This window comes from Podarcis liolepis (genome assembly GCF_965112155.1).
Source record: "Podarcis liolepis genome assembly, chromosome: 2".
Taxonomy (NCBI): Eukaryota; Metazoa; Chordata; class Lepidosauria; order Squamata; family Lacertidae; genus Podarcis; species Podarcis liolepis.
The window spans coordinates 112,302,231-112,320,473 of record NC_139555.1 but is presented as its reverse complement, the minus strand read 5'-3'; the positions used below and the strand labels follow the sequence as shown (position 1 = coordinate 112,320,473).

The window sequence follows — 18,243 nt, the reverse complement described above, 5'->3', positions numbered from 1 at the left end:
GATTTTTCAACAGCAACTTCGTTGGACTGGTCATGTTGTGCGGATGCCTGATGATCGTCTTCCAAAGCAACTACTCTATTCCGAACTTAAAAATGGAAAGCGTAATGCTGGTGGTCAACAAAAGAGGTTTAAAGACTGTCTCAAGGCAAATTTTTAAAAAATGTAGTATAAACACCAACAATTGGGAAACACTTGCCTGCGAGTGCTCCAGTTGGAGAACAGCCTTGACATCAAAGGTGTCATGGGCTTTGAAGACACTCCAACTCAGGACGCAAGGGAGAAACGTGTTAAGTGGAAGGCACGCTTGGCAAATTCACACCGTGATCAACTCCCGCCCAGAAACCAATGTCCCCACTGTGGAAGGACGTGTGGATCCAGAATTAGCCTCCACAGTCACTTACGGACTCATTGTTAAAACCGTGTTTATGGAAGACAATCTTACTCGGCTAAAAGCGATCACCAAAGAAGAAGATTGGAAGCTGAAATGCAGTAGAATGGAAACTGCATTGCATGGGGCAAGCACAAATTGGAAGGGAAACCGAACTGAAGCTGCAGTTGAGGAACACCTGGAGGACTGCAGGTTCCCCATTCCTGCCTGAGCTGCTCTCTCCACCTTGCCAGCTCAGATACCAGCAAAGGGCAGTGATGAGCAGAGAATAATAATTATAATTATAATTATAATTATAATTATAATTATAATTATAATTATAATTATAATTATAATTATAATTATAATTATAATTATTATAATTATTTATTATTTATACCCCGCCCATCTGGCTGGGCTTCCCCAGCCACTCTGGGCGGCTTCCAAAAAAATATTAAAATATTATAATACAGTGGTACCTCTGGTTACATATGCTTCAGGTTACATACACTTCAGGTTACAGACTCCGCTAACCCAGAAATAGTGCTTCAGGTTAAGAACTTTGCTTCAGGATGAGAACAGAAATCGTGCTCCGGCAGCGCAGCGGCAGCAGGAGGCCCCATTAGCTAAAGTGGTGCTTCAGGTTAAGAACAGTTTCAGGTTAAGAACGGACCTCCGGAACGAATTAAGTACTTAACCCAAGGTACCACTGTACATCAAACATTAAAAGCTTCCCTAAACAGGGCTGCCTTCACATGTCTTCTAAAGGTCTGGTAGTTGTTGTTCTCTTTGACATCTGGTGGGAGGGTGCTCCACAGGTCGGGTGCTACTACCGAGAAGGCCCTCTGCCTGGTTCCCTGTAACTTAGCTTCTCGCAGTGAGGGAACCGCCAGAAGGCCCTCAGTGCTGGACCTCAGTGTCCGGGCAGAATGATGGGGGTGGAGACGCTCCTTCAGATATACTGGACTGAGGCCGTTTAGGGCTTTAAAGGTCAGCACCAACACTTTGAATTGTGCTTGGAAACGTACTGGTCATCTAGGGGGTGGAGTGGGGGGGGCACACACACGCTTGCCTCTGTTGCTACAAGCCTGGACACACTTGACATAATATGCCCCACTGAAATTGGCTTTAGGTTGCACAGCTTTTTGACTTGGGACGCAGAGAGGAAGGTGCTTAGGGGGCTGGGATGTGGGAGGCACAGAGCAGAGTGGAAACAGCCTCGCTGGTCCAGAGAGGCGATGTTTTTTCCCTGCGCTGTTGACCAACAAAGCCCAGAGCTGAGTTCTCACACAATGGGGAAGTGAAAGCAGGGCAAGCAATGCTTGCCTTTTCCGGCAGAACCAAATGTTCTGCTGCAGCCGGCAGAGCGGTGGCGATGATGACGCTGAAAAAGTGAAATTCCACGTTAGAGAGCCCCGGAGTTGGGCTGACAGGCACCAAGGAGGCTGGTAAAGCTGACCAAGCAATTGGGGAACTCTCTGGCGAGTGTCTGAGAAGCCAAAATTCCCCTTTGCTGTATTGGGAGGAATGAGAAGCTGAAAACCCAGGAGGCGGCTCAGGCCTGGTGAAGGGGTCCCAGGACCCTACAAGAGAGACTCCAGCTTCCATCAGCCCCAGCCATCGTAGATGATTTTCAGGGATTCATAGTCCTGCAAACTCTGGGGTGTCCCCATTCCCCTGGTCACAACCTACACCCCAAAAGAATCATGGGGAAGGTATTTAATCCCCCCCACACAGAGCACCCTTAACAAGCTACAGTTAAAAAGCACCACCCAACCCACTATTACACAACAGACATAATGGTTTAAAATGGTTATAATAACAAAATATTTAAACATTTCTCCAAAAGCTAATGAAATGCCTGAGGAAAGTGTTCTGCAATCAGGGAGCCACCCCTTTAAAGGCCCCGGGCACCATTTGGAGGAACTCCAGGATATAGAATCATGGAATTATAATCATACAGTTGGAAGGGACCCAAAGGCCATCTAGTCCAACCCCCTGCAATGCAGGAATAATAATAATAATAATAATAATAATAATAATAATAATAATAATAATAATAATTTATTTATGCCCCGGCCATCTGAGCAGCTTCCAACAAAACACTAAAATACAACAACCCATTAAACATTAAAAGCTTCCCTAAACAGGGCTGCCTTTAGATGTCTTCTAAAAGTTTGGTAGCTATTTTTCTCTTTGACATCTGGTAGGAGGGCGTTCCACAGGGTGGGCACCACTACCGAGAAGGCCCTTTGCCTGGTTCCCTGTAACTTGGCTTCTTGCAGCGAGGGAACCGCCAGAAGACCCTTGGAGCTAGACCTCGGTGTCCGGGCAGAACGATGGAGGTGGAGACGCTCCTTCAGGTATACTGGACCGAGGCCCTTTAGGGCTTTAAAGGTCAGCAGCAACACTTTGAATTGTGCTTCGAAACGTACTGGGAGCCAGTGTAGGTCTTTCAAGACCGGTGTTATATGGTCTTGGCGGCCGCTCCCAGTCACCAGTCTAGCTGCTGCATTCTGGATTAGTTGTAGTTTCCGGGTCACCTTCAAAGGTAGCCCCACGTAGAGCGCATTGCAGTAGTCCAAGCGGGAGATAACCAGAGCATGAACCACTCTGGCGAGACAGTCTGTGGGCAGGTAGGGTCTCAGCCTGCGTACCAGGTGGAGCTGGTAAACAGCTGCCCGGGACACAGAATTGACCTGCACCTCCATGGACAGCTGTGAGTCCAGAATGACTCCCAGGCTGCGCATCTGGTCCTTCAGGGGCACAGCTACCCCATTCAGGACCAGGGAGTCCTCCACACCCACCTGCCCCCTGTCCCCCAGGCCACTTTCCTCCCTTTACAAAACCCCAAAATGCTAAAGGGCATTGAGGTTAGTAGATCAGTCACTTTCTTAATCGTATTATGTCATCCAGAGGGGGCAAAGCCCAAGAAATGAAATTGAAAACAGGTTCTGGGGCAGAGCTTGGCCTCTTGTAATCCTCAAGTACGGCGCCTGGTGCGTAATCAGTTCCCACAGATCTGCCAGAATCTCTTCCATGCTGCATCTTTTGGGAATTTCTCAAATGTAAACGCACACCCCTAGAGATGATTCATCGCCTGCCTGTCCCATAATTTCCCAACAGCCTCAGATAGCTGCTCGGCTGGTCTGAACAGATACAAGAGCTTAGTCGAAGCCCTAGGGAGGAAAGGGTGGTTGTATGTATTTCAGGGGTGCGGGGGGTGGGGGGTGGACCATGTGCTGTTGCTGATTGAGCAACCAGAACGCTTTCCATTTCTTCCCTGACTGGCAGGGAGAGACCAACATTTCATTGCCCATCTTTGCATTTCTGTTTCCAATCCGGTTTTCTTCCGACACACATCCATGACACAGCCAAACTCATCAGTCATTGTACTGTAAGGTGACTCACTATCTTCTAATATTTGCTTGTGGCGACGGCCACATTTGGGGGTGGTAGTGAACTTTGGTGTGTGTCCTTTTTCTGCATTGCGTGGTTTGGCTCGCTTTCTTTTCATTGTTGTGATTATTAAGATTTTATGGAAGCTTTTTCATGATACAATAAGATAAAAGAAATCAATCTAAATAAAAACAAAAGCAGAGAGAGGGAGAAGGAAATGCAGAGCCCTCTGTCTTAAGCCTTGTCTCACACAGAAGGTGGGGGCCCTTCCAGCTCTCACCTGAGGTGAGGCCTGTCCATTCTTCTCTCAGTCTCACCCGAAAGGTTGTCTCTGCCCTGGGTCCAACCCACCCACCACCTTCATGTGTGTGTAGTCCTTGGAACTCAAAAATGGCCCAGAGCAGAGGACACCAAACGAAAACAGCGGGGGTGGGGGGAGAGAATCATAGAATCATAGAGTTGGAATGGCTAGAAGAAGGAAGAGAAGAGAAAATAAAATAAGAAAAGAATACTTCTGATTTTTCCTTGCTTTCATGAGCCACCCGAAGGTATTTTGGCATAGGAATCATCTTGCTGGATCAGCACAAGATCCATTCAGCCCAGAATCGATTCAGTGGACACTCAGTTAGTTACGACTAGGAAACTGAGATAGCGATGTACAGAACTGAGAGCAGGACCATAAAGAAGGCTGATTGCCAAAGAACTGATGCTTTTGAATTCTGGTGCTGGAGGAGACTCTTGAGAGTCCCATGGACTGCAAGAAGATCAAACCTCTCCGTTCTGAAGGAAATCAGCCCTGAGTGCTCACTGGAAGGACAGATCGTGAAGCTGAGGCTCCAGTACTTTGGCCACCTCATGAGAAGATTCCCTGGAAAAGACACTGATGTAGGGAAAGATGGAGGGCACAAGGAGAAGGGGACAACAGAGGACGAGATGGTTGGACAGTGTTGTCGAAGCTACCAGCATGAGTTTGACCAAACTGCGGGAGGCAGTGGAAGACAGGAGTGCCTGGCGTGCTCTGGTCCATGGGGTCACGAAGAGACGGACACGACTAAACAACTAAACAACAAAAGGAAACCAAGAAACAGTTGGAGGGAATGTTCTTCCCCTGTGGTCTGTGGCATCTTTGAGTTAGGGTGGGATGTGTTGGGCTTGCCTTTCTACAGATGTGTTTTCTGGTTCTTATTCCACTTCGGTTTTCATAGCTGGCTTTAAGTTTGGTACATCTGGAGTACTTTTGTGGAAAGAGCAACAAGTCCTACCTTCTAGGAGTAGGAGAATACAAGCTTGCTCCACCTTCCATGTGCAGCCTGTGAGATATTTCAAGATGGCTGTTGTCCCGCAGGAAACACAAACCCTGGGTTAAAGCTTGCCTGCAACCCTCGGGCGCCGCTCAGAGATAAGGATGGCATGTAACACAGGGATTCCCTTGTCCTTAGCAGCGCCACCCGTGAACTCGGCGACCTCACCTCTGGCACCTGACTCAGCTAATGTACCAATCTCAAAAAGTGCTCCATGTGGGCTTTTCCAGACTTTTCAGATTTTCACTGCAACAGAAAGCACTGCTTACTCATTTCTGCTGCTCAGGTCTTGCCTGGGCATGTTCTGCTCAAGTTTAGAGTTGCATTTTTGCCGCAAGAACATTTCACCTTTCCCAGCACTTGAAGTACAGTGGTACCATTCCGGAGGTCCGTTCTTAACCTGAAACTGTTCTTAACCTGAGGTACCACTTTAGCTAATGGGGCCTCCCGCTGCTGCTGCTGCGCCGCCGGAGCACGATTTCTATTCTTATCCTGAAGCAAAGTTCTTAATCTGAAGCACTATTCCTGGGTTAGCGGAGTGTGTAACCTGAAGTGTATGTAACCTGAGGTACCACTATACGATGTTTCGTACTGTGGGGGGTGGACGGACAGACACACAGCTTTCCCCCTGAACTGTTGCCAGCTGAACGATGTGGCAATGCGAAGACAACAAGGGGACATGCTACTAGATATCACTTGCGATGGGGAGGCCAGAGGACCGTAGCTCAGTGGTAGAGCACCTGCTTCTCATGAAGAATGTTGTGGGTTCAATCCCCGGTGCCTCTAGATAGGGCTGGGAAGCACCCTGGCCTGAACTCCTGAATCTGCTGCCAGTCAGAGCAGGCAGCACTGAGGTAGGGGGTCAGTGTTCTGGCTTGGTAGAATGTAGGCAGCTTCCCGTGCTTGATGAGTACATAACTTTTCAACAACTTAATTGGATTGACTCATCCCTCTCCTGCTTGGAGTGGGGATCTCTGCAGGCAGCTATGAATGCACTCCCTAAAGCAACTTTTACCTGGTTTCCTCCAGGCCCCATAAAATTTGTAATCAAGGTGTGGTTAAAAAGATTCCCCGCATTGCCGCTTGCAGGAAAACGAACGTGTCAATTAATTATTTGCTTATTATGTGTACAGTGGTACCTGAGGTTACAGACGCTTCAGGTTACAGACGCTTCAGGTTACAGACTCCGCTAACCCAGAAATAGTACCTCAGGTTGAGAACTTTACCTCAGGATGAGAACAGAAATCGTGCGACGGCAGCGGGAGGCCCCATTAGCTAAAGTGGTACCTCAGGTTAAGAACAGTTTCAGGTTAAGAACGGACCTCCAGAACGAATTAAGTTCTTAACCCGAGGTACCACTGTATTGAGTGTCTAACAAAGGTCTCCCCCACCCTGTTTTGTCATCACGACATCCCTGTGAGGTAGAGAGAGAGAGAGACCCAAGGACACTCAGTCAACTTTATAGCTGAGGGGGGGATTTGAACCTCGCTCTTCCTGGGCATAGTCTGAGGCTGCGAACACAACACACTCCACCCCCACCCCAGGAACTGTAATTAGTTAAGGGTGCTGAGAATTGTAGCTCTGTGAGGAGTACAGTTCCCAGGATTTTTTTGGGAGGGGGGAGCCATGTACTTTAAATGTATGGCGTGTACACAGCCTGACATTCTTTCCATTACACTACAGGGGTACATGAGAAAGTACAGCCAGCCCGCATTTAATCCCGGCCTTGGGATTTTCAGCGTAATATCCAGTTTGCACAATGAAATATGCTTCTGGGGGACGTGTGGGTCCCATGAACACAGACGTTTCTTTCTTCCTTTATCTGCCAATAGGAATTATGTTGGCCCACCCCATTCTGTTTTTTAAAAATAAATATTTATTAAATTTTCACAAATTATAAAAACACACACAATGCACAATACAAACGTACACACACAAAAACAAACAAACACGTATAATTTCAAATCCTTTTTTCCCCTTAAAACTTACTTCACCGACTTCCCCATACCTCCCCTTTCTGCATTCCAATTCCCAAATTTGTTTCAGCAAAACCTCCCCTTAATTTTATCCAATTTTTCCTTTCCTTTTCTTTTACTTAAAATCTTTTACAGCTGTAATCCCTTTCTATAACCACAACATTTTAACACTCATTAATTTTACAATTTTTCTTAAGGTAAATTTTAAATTTCTTCCAATCTTCTTCCGCCGTCTCTTTCCCCTGGTCTTGGATTCTGCCAGTCATTTCAGCCAGTCCCATATAGTCTATCACCTTCATCTGCCATTCTTTCAGAGTGGGTAGATCCTGTGTCTTCGAATACTTTGCGATGAGAATTCTTGCTGCTGTTGTATGGCCCACCCCATTCTGTCCTTCTGTGGGGTGAATGGATGAAGGAATTGCCATGTATGCCAACCTTGAGCTTTTTAGGGGAAAGGTAAGAAACAATGACAGTGTCCCCCACTCATTCTCAAAGAAATGCCATTTTAAAGACCATGTTTCCTTGGTCTAAGTCACCCACCCAAAGCTGCTGTTATATATTTTACCTCTTACATCTTTCCCTAACTCTTCTGCCAACGAGCTCAGGGGGTGCCCTCAAGATGCTTTTGGACTGCAACTTCCATCAGCATCAGGAGGTGTGAAAGCACCCTGGCCTTTACAGGCTACGTAGATGCCAGTAGCTTGAAACCCATCAAGGTCGTGTCTGTACTGCAGTACACACCAGAGAGGGGGATGTCTTCACCTGATGTAGGTAGGTAGCCGTGTTGGTCTGACACAGTCAAAATACCGTATTTTTCGCTCTATAACACACACCAGACCATAACACGCATGTAGTTTTTAGAGGAGGAAAACAAGAAAAAAAATATTCTAAACGAAATAGTGGATATATGATTTTTGTGGTTCATGCTGTGGCCACAGACATGTGATCTGACAGTGAGTTTGGAGTAGCCCAATGCAAAAATCCTGAGGATCCATGTGGATCCATGCTTTGTAACCACGGAGGAGGGAAGGAAGGGGAACCATGGATCCTCTGCTCATGACTGCAGCAGATCCCCCCCGCCACCCACAGGCATTCGCTCCATAACACGCACAGACATTTCCCCTTACTTTCTAGGAGGAAAAAAGTGAGTGTTATGGTGCAAAAAATACGGTATATAAAAAAATGTATCTGAAGTGTATCTGAAGAAGTGTGCATGCTCACGAAAGCTTATACCAAAAACAAACTTAGTTGGTCTCTACAACTGATTGGTTCAAAATTGGGAAAGGAGTACGACAAGGCTGTATATTGTCTCCCTGCTTTTTTAACTTATATGCAGAATTCATCATGCGAAAGGCTGGGCTGGATGAATCCCAAACCGGAATTAAGATTGCTGGAAGAAATATCAACAACCTCAGATATGCAGACGATACAACCTTGATGGCAGAAAGTGAGGAGGAATTAAAGAACCTTTTAATGAGGGTGAAAGAGGAGAGCGCAAAATATGGTCTGAAGCTCAACATCAAAAAAACGAAGATCAAAGGCCACTGGGCCCATCACCTCCTGGCAAATAGACGGGGAAGAAATGGAGGCAGTGAGAGATTTTACTTTCTTGGGCTCCATGATCACGGCAGATGGTGACAGCAGTCACAAAAATAAAAGACGCCTGCTTCTTGGGAGGAAAGCAGTGACAAACCTAGACAGCAGCATCTTAAAAAGCAGAGACATCACCTTGCCAACAAAGGTCCGTATAGTAAAAGCTATGGTTTTTCCAGTAGTGATGTATGGAAGTGAAAGCTGGACCAAAAAGAAGGCTGATCACCGAAGAATTGATGCTTTTGAATTATGGTGCTGGAGGAGACTCTTGAGAGTCCCAAGGACTGCAAGAAGATCAAACCTCTCCATTCTTAAGGAAATCAGCCCTGAGTGCTCACTGGAAGGACAGATCCTGAAGCTGAAGCTCCAATACTTTGGCCACCTCATGAGAAGAGAAGACTCCCTGGAGAAGACCCTGATGTTGGGAAAGATGGAGGGCACAAGGAAAAGGGGACGACAGAGGACGAGATGGCTGGACAGTGTTTTCGAAGCTACAAACATAAGTCTGACCAAACTGTGGGAGGCAGTGGAAGACAGGAGTGCCTGGTGTGCTCTGGTCCAGGGGGTGACGAAGAGTCGGACACAGTCACTTACAGGCTCACTTTTAAAACTGTGTTTATGGAAGACAATCTTACTCAGCTACAAGTGATCGCCAAAGAAGAAGAAGAAGAAGATCTTTCAGAATGGAAATTGTCATTACAGTGGTACCTTGGGTTAAGTACTTAATTCGTTCCGGAGGTCTGTTCTTAACCTGAAACTGTTCTTAACCTGAAGCACCACTTTAGCTAATGGGGCCTCCCACTGCCGCTGCACCGCCGGAGCATGATTTCTGTTCTTAACCTGAAGCACTATTTCTGGGTTAGTGGAGTGTGTAACCTGAAGCGTATGTAACCCGAGGTACCACTGTATTATTATTAAAAGGACATCTTGCAGTGTGTGAGTGTGCTTTAAATCTTTGTATGACTCTGTAAATCCTTCAAGCACCACATAACACTATCCCCTAAGCTCACGATGCTGAGGCAGGTTAAGCAAGAGAGGGGCGCCCGCCTGCATTTCTGGAAAGGCACCAGCTGCTCTCCTCCCGGTTTTCCTTTCTTTTTCCAAAGCGCTGTCCCTTCCCGTAACAAATTATAATAATAACAACAACAGTCTTCCCCTGCGCAATTTCTCCTCACGCCGGCCCAGTGTGCCTTTTCCCTCTCTCCCCAGCCCCTTGCGTTTTCGCAATCCCTTTCCGCGCTTTCCCTCCCCTCAGCCTCAACTCTCCTCAGAGGCATTTCCCGCGCCGAGCCCGCCGGGGCCCGGCTCTCCTGGTGGCGCGCGCGCGCGCGCGCACAGAACTGCGTCACCCCGTTGACCCGCAGCTGGCACGTTCGGGGAGAATCTCTGATGACTCAGCGGCGGGATTCCCTCGCGCGCCCTTCTCTGACTCACGCCCGTCCCGTCCCATAAAAGCCTCGCGCCGGCTGCTGCCTGCCAGACTCATTTTTTCCCCTTTCCTCTCCTGGTCGCTTTTCGTGTGGATCTTATTTTCTCTCTCTCGGGACTGAAGGTAGAGCGAAGGCACTTTGGCAAGGATGGGAAAGCAGCGGGGCTCCGTGATGCCCGTGGATCTGATGGGCAACGCCGGGTTGCTCTGCCAGGCGTGCGGGTTCCTCCTCTGCAACCCACAGCAAGCCGAGTGTGGGCACCGCTACTGCAGGGGATGCGTGAAGAGGCTGTTCAGGTCAGTGGCAAAAAAAAAAAAAAAAAAAAGTGCTCCCGGGCTGTTTAAAGGCGATTCCCATGATTCGCGATTCCCCCTCTCCATGATGTTGCTAGACTACAGGTCCCATCATCCGTGATCATCTGTCATGCTCATGGGAGTTGGAGTCCCCTAATCGTAGCTGGAGGGACGCGGGTGGCGCTATGGGTTAAACCACAGAGCCTAGGACTTTGCGATCAGAAGGTCGGCGGTTCGAATCCCCGCGGCGGGGTGAGCTCCCGTTGCTCGGTCCCTGCTCCTGCCAACCTAGCAGTTCAAAAGCACATCAAAGTGCAAGTAGATCAATAGGCGGGAAGGTAAACGGCATTTCCATGCACTGCTCTGGTTCGCCAGAAGCGGCTTAGTCATGCTGGCCACATGACCCGGAAGCTGTATGCCGGCTTCCTCGGCCAATAAAGCGAGATGAGCACCGCAGCCACAGCGTCGGTCACGACTGGACCTAATGGTCGGGGGTCCCTTTACCTTTATGTTTAATCATAGCTGGAAGATTCTCAGATGTTAGGGTCACCTTTCCAGGATTTGCAGGGCTTAGAATAACAGAATCGTGGAGTTGGAAGGGACCCTGAGGGGCATCATCTAATCCAGGCTTCCTCAACCTCAGCCCTCCAGATGTTTTGAAACTACAATTCCCATTATCCCTGACCACTGGTCCTGCTAGCTAGGGATCATGGGAGTTGTAGGCCAAAAACATCTGGAGGGCCGAGGTTGAGGAAGCCTGATCTAGTCCATCCTGTAGTAAGGCAGAGATCTCTTCCACAACGTGGGGCTCAAACCTTTGACCCTGAGATTAAGAGTCTCACGCTCTACTGACTGAGCTATAACTACAGTCATTGGCATTTAATTGGCAAGCCAGATCAGCTTCCTTCATCTTATAGGGTTAGCTGGATAAATCAGTCTCCTATCTTCTTGCCTACCTTCTGGTTATGATGGGCATATAGAAACTGCCCCAATACCAGCTGTGGGGGAGCACCAGTGGGAGGGGGCTGCTGCCTTCCTGCCCCTTTTTGTGTGGGTCTCTGAAGCGTCTGATGGGCCGCTCTGGGAAATCAAAGGCAATGGACCCTTGGCCTGATCCTGGCTTGTGTTTTGTATTTCCTGGGAACGAAGCACCCACTTTTATTGGACTTAGTGTTTTTAGGCTGCGACCCGTTAATTGGTCGGGGGCCAGTTTCAATGGGCAACGACAGATTTGTGATGCGTTCTAGAAACGTAATTTAAACAGAAGACTCACTTTGTTTCTTTTAATAGGGTGTGAGAGTCAGGTTTCTCTCCAGTTTGCAATATTTCAGTTTGCTTTTCTGTTTTCTCAGGGAGTGGGGATAGATGCCAAGCCATATTGGCACAGCTGTGTTTATTCCTCGAGCACCTCAAATGTTGTTGTTGTTGTCATATTCTGATTCAGCTGTGCTTGTGCGTAAGCAAGATGTTGACGCATGGTAGTCTAGGGGGCCTGTGGCTCTTGAATTATGCTGGTGGCAGGTGATGGCTTGCAGCTTTTGTAAATCTGAGCAGCGCTAAAGCGTCTTGGGGAGCCGATTCCACTCTTCAGTATCCACAAGAGTTTCTGAGCCCTCTCTCTTTATGCACCCCACTTCATCTCCTGGAAAACTGTTCCCCAAAGGCGCCGGATATGCTTAAGACGGCCCTGTGCTCCCTTGGTGATCTTGAGCCACTCAGTTCAGCCGTAACTATCTCACATAATTGTTGCGGGTATAAAAGAGGGGCCCAGATAGAGAACCATTATGCACGCTGCCCTGAGCTTCGTGGACAAGTGCAGTATATAATTGTGACAAATGAGTATAATGCACGGTATCCACAATACTAATGACTTAACCAATGGATGGCATTAATCTCGATGATGAACGGCTGCTTCGCATATGTGGGGAGGAAGAATAAGTTAGCAGAGGACACAAGGAAGAGAAGATGGAAGTAGCTATGTTTCAAATGCATCAAATATGTGTTTCTTTTATTTTCAGTTTTATTTTTAGTTTTTTAAGTTTTATTTATTTATTTATTTATTATTATTATTATTATTATTATTATTATTATTATTATTATTATAAATTATTATTATTTACTGAATTTATATACTGCCCTATACCCTATTCCCTGGCAGGAAGGGTGGGATGTATATTTAATCAATAAAATTTGGAGGGTGTGTATGAAAGACAGAGAGAAAGAGATTCAAAATGTAGTTTTCAGAGGGGGAAGCCCATGTTAGTAGTGCCTTGCAGGAAAAGAGGCTTGTGGTGCCTTTAAAGAATAGAAAATTTATTACGACAAAACCTTATTGTGGGTTACGCCCCCTTTCTGTTTCTCAGGGTTCATCCTGCTCAATTTTCTGTCCTCTTTCTTTCCACAGGGACACAGACAGGGTGGCCTGCCGGACTTGTAAGAAGGGGCTGAGCCCCAAACAGGTGAGTTGTAGTAACATGATGTTCTGGAACAAGAAGCATTTGGGTTTTCCTGGGCTTTTGGTTCTTAAAGCGATATGTTGTTGTTGTTGCCATCTTGGCAAATCCCAGTCAATCACTTTTGGACTCTCTTTTGCGGAAAGCAACGAACAAATTTAACAAGAAGAAAATGATAATAAGACCAGTCAGTCTCAGTCCCAAATAGCAAGAAACCCATAAATGAATGGTCACTAAATTCCCTCTCACTAAATTCCCTCTAAGAGCCAAGGCATGGTTCAGGTATGGATGTTACCTGGCGCTGTCCTGCGATCAGCCTCATCCCCTAGCATGGGTCCCACCTGTGTTGCCATCCTCTTTTAAAAACAGGAACTAAAGAGAAACACAAGATATAGAAAGGGGGGAAATGAGAGAGAGGTGTGTGATGAAATTCAGAAGAGCTCCATAAGTAGAAAGGCTGAGAGGGTTTATTTAAAGAATCTGTTGCACTCCCTTCGCTGCTGCTTAACAACCTTTCAGCATTTTCTCATTTTCTGTATGGCTATGAAGGCCAGAAATCTCGCCCTCCTGTCTACTAGGAACATGGTACGAGAGAGACATAGACAGCAAAACAGAAACAGAAAAACAGGGAAAAAACACCTGTCGTCCCTTTGGAGTTAAGGGTGAATCCTGGGTTCAAAAGAGTTCACAACTGTCGCCCTAGAGAGGGAAGTGGGAATCACTATTTGCGGTGCCTGCTTTTCAGCACTGACCGTGCACTTTGCCATAATTTGAGGGCGATGCGTTTAAGGCAGACTTTGCCAACCTGGTGCCCACCCGGTCTGCAGGGGCTGATGGGAGTTGTAGTTTGAAACATCAGTCTGGCACCTGGTCAGCAAAGGATGGTTAGAGGTAATGTGGACAGTGGTACCTCTGGATGTTAACAGGATCCGTTCCAGAGCCCCGTTTGCATCCTGAAGTGAATGCAACTCTGGTCTGCGCGGGCCGCGATTCGCCGCTTCTGCGCATGCATGTGACGTTTTGAGCGTTTTGAGCGTCTGCGCATGCGCGAGCAGAGAAACCCAGAAGTAGATTAAGGGCAGTATACAGATTTAATAAAAACAAGGAACCAAATAATTCTTTGGCAACTGAGCAGCGAAACCCAGAAGTAACACATTCCGTTACTTCCGGGTCGCTGTGGAGCGTAACCTGAAAACGCTCAACCTGAAGCATATTTAACCCAAGGTATGAATGTAGTGAGGTATGACTTGGGTGGTGCTGTGGGTTAAACCACAGAGCCTAGGACTTACCAATCAGAAGGGCGGTGGTTCGAATCCCCACGACAGGGTGAGCTCTTGTTGCTCGGTCCCTGCTCCTGCCAACCTAGCAGTTCGAAAGCACGTCAAAGTACAAGTAGATAAATAGGTACCGCTCCGGCAGGGAAGGTAAACGGCGTTTCCGTGCGCTGCTCTGGTTCGCCAGAAGCGGCTTAGTCATGCTGGCCACATGACCCGGAAGCTGTACACCGGCTCCCTCGGCCAATAAAGCGAGATGAGCACCGCAACCCCAGAGTCGGCCACGATTGGACCTAATGGCCAGGGGTCCCTTTACCTTTTTTAGGACTGTAGTGTATTGGTAGAGGTAACCGTGACGGGTCAGAATTGGCGGCCAACATATTGACTCCTTCTTTTCTCTCTCTCTCCAGTTCCACACTGACAAAGCGGCAGAGAACGACGCTCTAGCCACACAAGTTGCCTGCCCGAATTTTGACTGCGCTTGGACGGGGACCCTGAAATCGTACCAGGTACAGTGGTTTTAAATGAAGAGAATCGCTCCCCTCTCCCTGACAATACGCAGTGCACAAGACCAGGGATGAAACGGGAGCACAAAGCTCTTAGAGTGCCCTCTTGTGGCAATTTCAGGCATTTGACAAAACACATGCAAAACAGTTGGAAGAAACTGTGACTGGAGGAAAAAGAGAAAGAAGTCCATAGTTGAGCTGTGCTAATATTATTGATCTGACTCTTCCTCCTGCGAACCTGTTCAGGGTTCTAGCCAGCCAGTTGCTCCAGTGTTCCATTTTTTTCTTTTGCAACTTGCTGTTCTTTTATGTTGTGAACGGCCTTGAGAGCTGCAGATTAAGGGCAGTATACAGATTTAACAAAAACAAGGAAACAAATAATTCTGTGGCAACTGAGCACATTCAGTACTTCCATATTTATTTATTTTGTAAAACCTCAGGGTTCTCCCACAGAATGGGGCCATTCTGAGTCCATTTCTGTCAGCAGCACTCGCCACCTAAGTTTGCTTTTAGAGGGAGGTGATAAGAATAATTTTGATTGGTTTTTGTAATTGAAAATTAATTTTAAAAAAATTACTTATTTTTAAAAAAGAATAATTATGATCAGTTCACTTGGGACTCCAGTAAAACAATAGGCTGCAAACTGAATAAATGAAAAAAAAACAAACCAATAATTTGTAGAATCGTTACTGCATTCGTTTTGAGGTTCACTTATAGCATGGCTCATGATGTTTAGATATTTTGATAGTTTTATCACTTGTGCGTTTGACATTCCTGGACTCCTTTGGGAAAAAGCATGGGATGTTATTTATTTATTTATTTATTTATTTATTTATTTATTATTATTTCATAGCCCCATTCAGAGGACAGTCCAAACCAAAGATCAGTTCAATTGGCACGCCAGTAAAACAATAGGCTGCAAACTGAAGAAATGAAAAACAACAACAATAATTTGTATCCATAAGACAATGACAATAAAGCAGAGTTAGGAATTTCTAAAAGGCATGTCTTACCACCCTCATAAAAATGCTGTTCCCAACAATAGAATGCGATACAAAGCCAGGATGTTTTGTAGCGTATAGATATGCCCTTTGAAGGCTTCAGAACATGAGGTAATCTAGGATCCTGCAGTCGGCAGCAAACAACCTTTGCTCATTTTTCTGGCCTTGTTCTTTTGCTTTAGGAGCACGCTTGCCCCCCTGTGGCCCAGCCCGGAACCCCAAAGAAGGCTCCCCTGGCCCTTGGAGATCAAAATGTTGAAGAGATAGAACCCTGCTGGAGTGTCAATAGCACAGTCATGGTAAGTCACCTCAAGAGAACCTGCATTGTGAGGGTATATAAACCAAGCTCAGGGCCCGTTGTGGGCCTGCGCCCAGAAATGGAGCAATATGCCCTGGTGGGAACCTCTGTAAACTCTCTCCTCTCTCTCTCTCTCCCTAGGGTGGTCCTTCCATGAACGTGGAAGCCGTCCAGATGCGGGTGGAGGCTTTGGAGCTGACAGTGGTGTCTCTGCGCCGACAGCTGAACAGCCAGGCGGCTGCGGTGAAGTCCCTCCAGCGCTGCTGCTCCCACTACGAGAAGCTCATGAGGGCCTCTCAGGAAGTGTGCGCCGTGCCAAAAACGTCTGGAGAACCAGCGTCGCCGGAGCTGGCCAGCACCGACGGGACCTTGGTGTGGAAGGTGGAGAACTTCTCCAAACTCCAGAAGGATGCCAAAGCCGGGAAGAAGCGTTCCATCTACTCCCCGGCCTTTGCCACTCATCCGTTCGGGTACCATCTCTGCGTCCGGCTCTACCCCGACGGAGATGGCATTGGCCAGGGGGGCCACGTCTCGCTTTTCCTCGCCTTGGCCAAGGGGCCCTACGACGACGTCCTGCCCTGGCCTTTCCAGCAGAAGGTCACCTTCTCTCTTTTGGACCCCACGCGGAGGAAGTCCCCCGTGATGGATACCTTCCTCCCGGATCCCCACAGCGTCTCCTTCCACCAGCCGCGGCAGAGGCTCAACGTGGCCAGCGGGAGTCCCCTCTTCGTCAGCCATCTTGAGGTTCCTGGTTACCTCAAAGACGACACGCTGTACCTCAAAGTAGTGGTGGATAATGCAGGGATGGAAATCTGAGGGCGGGAGACACTGGGGCAAGAGAACAGGGTTATTCTCTGTTCTCTCAGTCACACTGTTGTGGTTTTTCCCTTCTCCCAAAGGCCTTTTAACTATTTTTGAAGATCTCCACCTCTTGTCATCAAATCCCTGCCTTTTTCTCCACACCAATTGTGTCCGCTACAATTCCCATTCTGAAATGGGCGGTGAACTACCTCTCTAGGAAACCTAAATCTTCACATAATAGTGCTGTGGATCGTGCAATATCCATCCCTCATCCAAACTCAGGTGGAATTTTTTAGGCTTTGTGATTTCCCCCCTACTTCTTAAGAGTTGCTGATAAATGTATGGAAAATGGTGACGTGTCTGGATTGGCCTTTCAGAGGCCTTGAGTGTGGTATACTGTAACGCAAACACTGACCACTGGGTACCATCGATTGCGTAATTTATTCAAGTTGCAGAATTGGAGTTTTCATACTCGGCTGCTTCGAAACTTTTAAAAATGCAATTCACTGGAAAAGACGCAGAAGGCCTGAAGATTTTCTTTCGATGCCTCATCTCAATGAGATCCCACTCTGCAGTTTGCGAGTGATTGGGGAGCTGCAAATTTAGAATTTGTTACCGCTGTGGAGTTTGCTGCGTATGTTTGTGTTTTCCTGCTGCAGCTCAGCAGGCTACAGTTGAAAGTGATGTTTTGAAATATTATATATTTGTATTTATTGTTAATCAGTTCTACTGCACTTTATAAAGACAAGGGGAATTTGCAATACCATGACAGGTTTTTTTCCTACCTCGCTTACTTATTTATTGATGAGAATGTTGGTATTTATTATGGAAATTGAAATAGTAAACATTATTTATTCAACGGATGGCTGCTTATGCTGGTTTGTTGAGCGGGTGGGGGGAAATATGCCTAGTGAGGTAATAAGAGTAAATAATAATAATTTTCCCAACCTTCACTTACCGTCACAGGGTGGGACACAACAACATTAAAAACAGTTTGAAAACAACTTACAAACCCAGAAATTGTAGGGATTAACTACAACGTGAACCATATACTCCGTGGAGAAAAAGGTGGGATGTACATTCAATAGGAAAGCTCTTTAAGGGACGCGGGTGGTGCTGTGGGTTAAACCACAGAGCCTAGGACTTGCCGATCAGAAGGTCGGTGGTTCGAATCACCGTGACGGGGTGAGCTCCCGTTGCCCGGTTCCTGCTCCTGCCAACCTAGCAGTTCAAAAGCACGTCAAAGTGCAAGTAGATAAATAGGTACCACTCCGGCGGGAAGGTAAACTGCATTTCCGTGCGCTGCTCTGGTTCGCCAGAAGAGGCTTAGTCATGCTGGCCACATGACCCGGAAGCTGTATGCCGGCTCCCTCGGCCAATAAAGAGAGATGAGCGCCGCAACCCCAGAGTCGGCCATGACTGGACCTAATGGTCAGGGGTCTCTTTACCTTTACAAAAGTATATATCTCAAGTGTCAAAAGCCAGGTTAAAGAGGTACGTCCTCAGCATTTGCCCAAAGCTGTATTGAATAATGAAGATACCAGATGCACC

At 47.2% G+C, this 18,243-nt stretch overlaps 1 protein-coding gene across 1 annotated transcript; it reads left to right on the top strand.

The window, feature by feature from the left end:
* The first annotated feature begins 10,032 nt into the window (after nucleotides 1-10,032).
* Nucleotides 10,033-17,551, top strand: LOC310701770 (TNF receptor-associated factor 2-like). The gene is made up of 5 exons (XM_083493120.1): nucleotides 10,033-10,362; nucleotides 12,764-12,818; nucleotides 14,497-14,595; nucleotides 15,776-15,892; nucleotides 16,033-17,551. The coding sequence occupies exons 1-5, from the start codon at nucleotides 10,214-10,216 to the stop codon at nucleotides 16,705-16,707; spliced, it is 1,095 nt and encodes a 364-aa protein (XP_083349246.1). The 5' UTR covers nucleotides 10,033-10,213; the 3' UTR covers nucleotides 16,708-17,551.
* The last annotated feature ends 692 nt before the right edge of the window (nucleotides 17,552-18,243 follow it).

Excerpts from the sequence above, each read along its gene's own strand:
- LOC310701770 (XM_083493120.1), top strand. The coding sequence starts at position 10,214 with ATGGGAAAGCAGCGGGGCTCCGTGATGCCCGTGGATCTGATGGGCAAC. Across the intron at positions 12,819-14,496 it reads AGGGGCTGAGCCCCAAACAG|TTCCACACTGACAAAGCGGC; the intron begins GTGAGTTGTAGT and ends CTCTCTCTCCAG. Across the intron at positions 14,596-15,775 it reads GGACCCTGAAATCGTACCAG|GAGCACGCTTGCCCCCCTGT; the intron begins GTACAGTGGTTT and ends CTTTTGCTTTAG.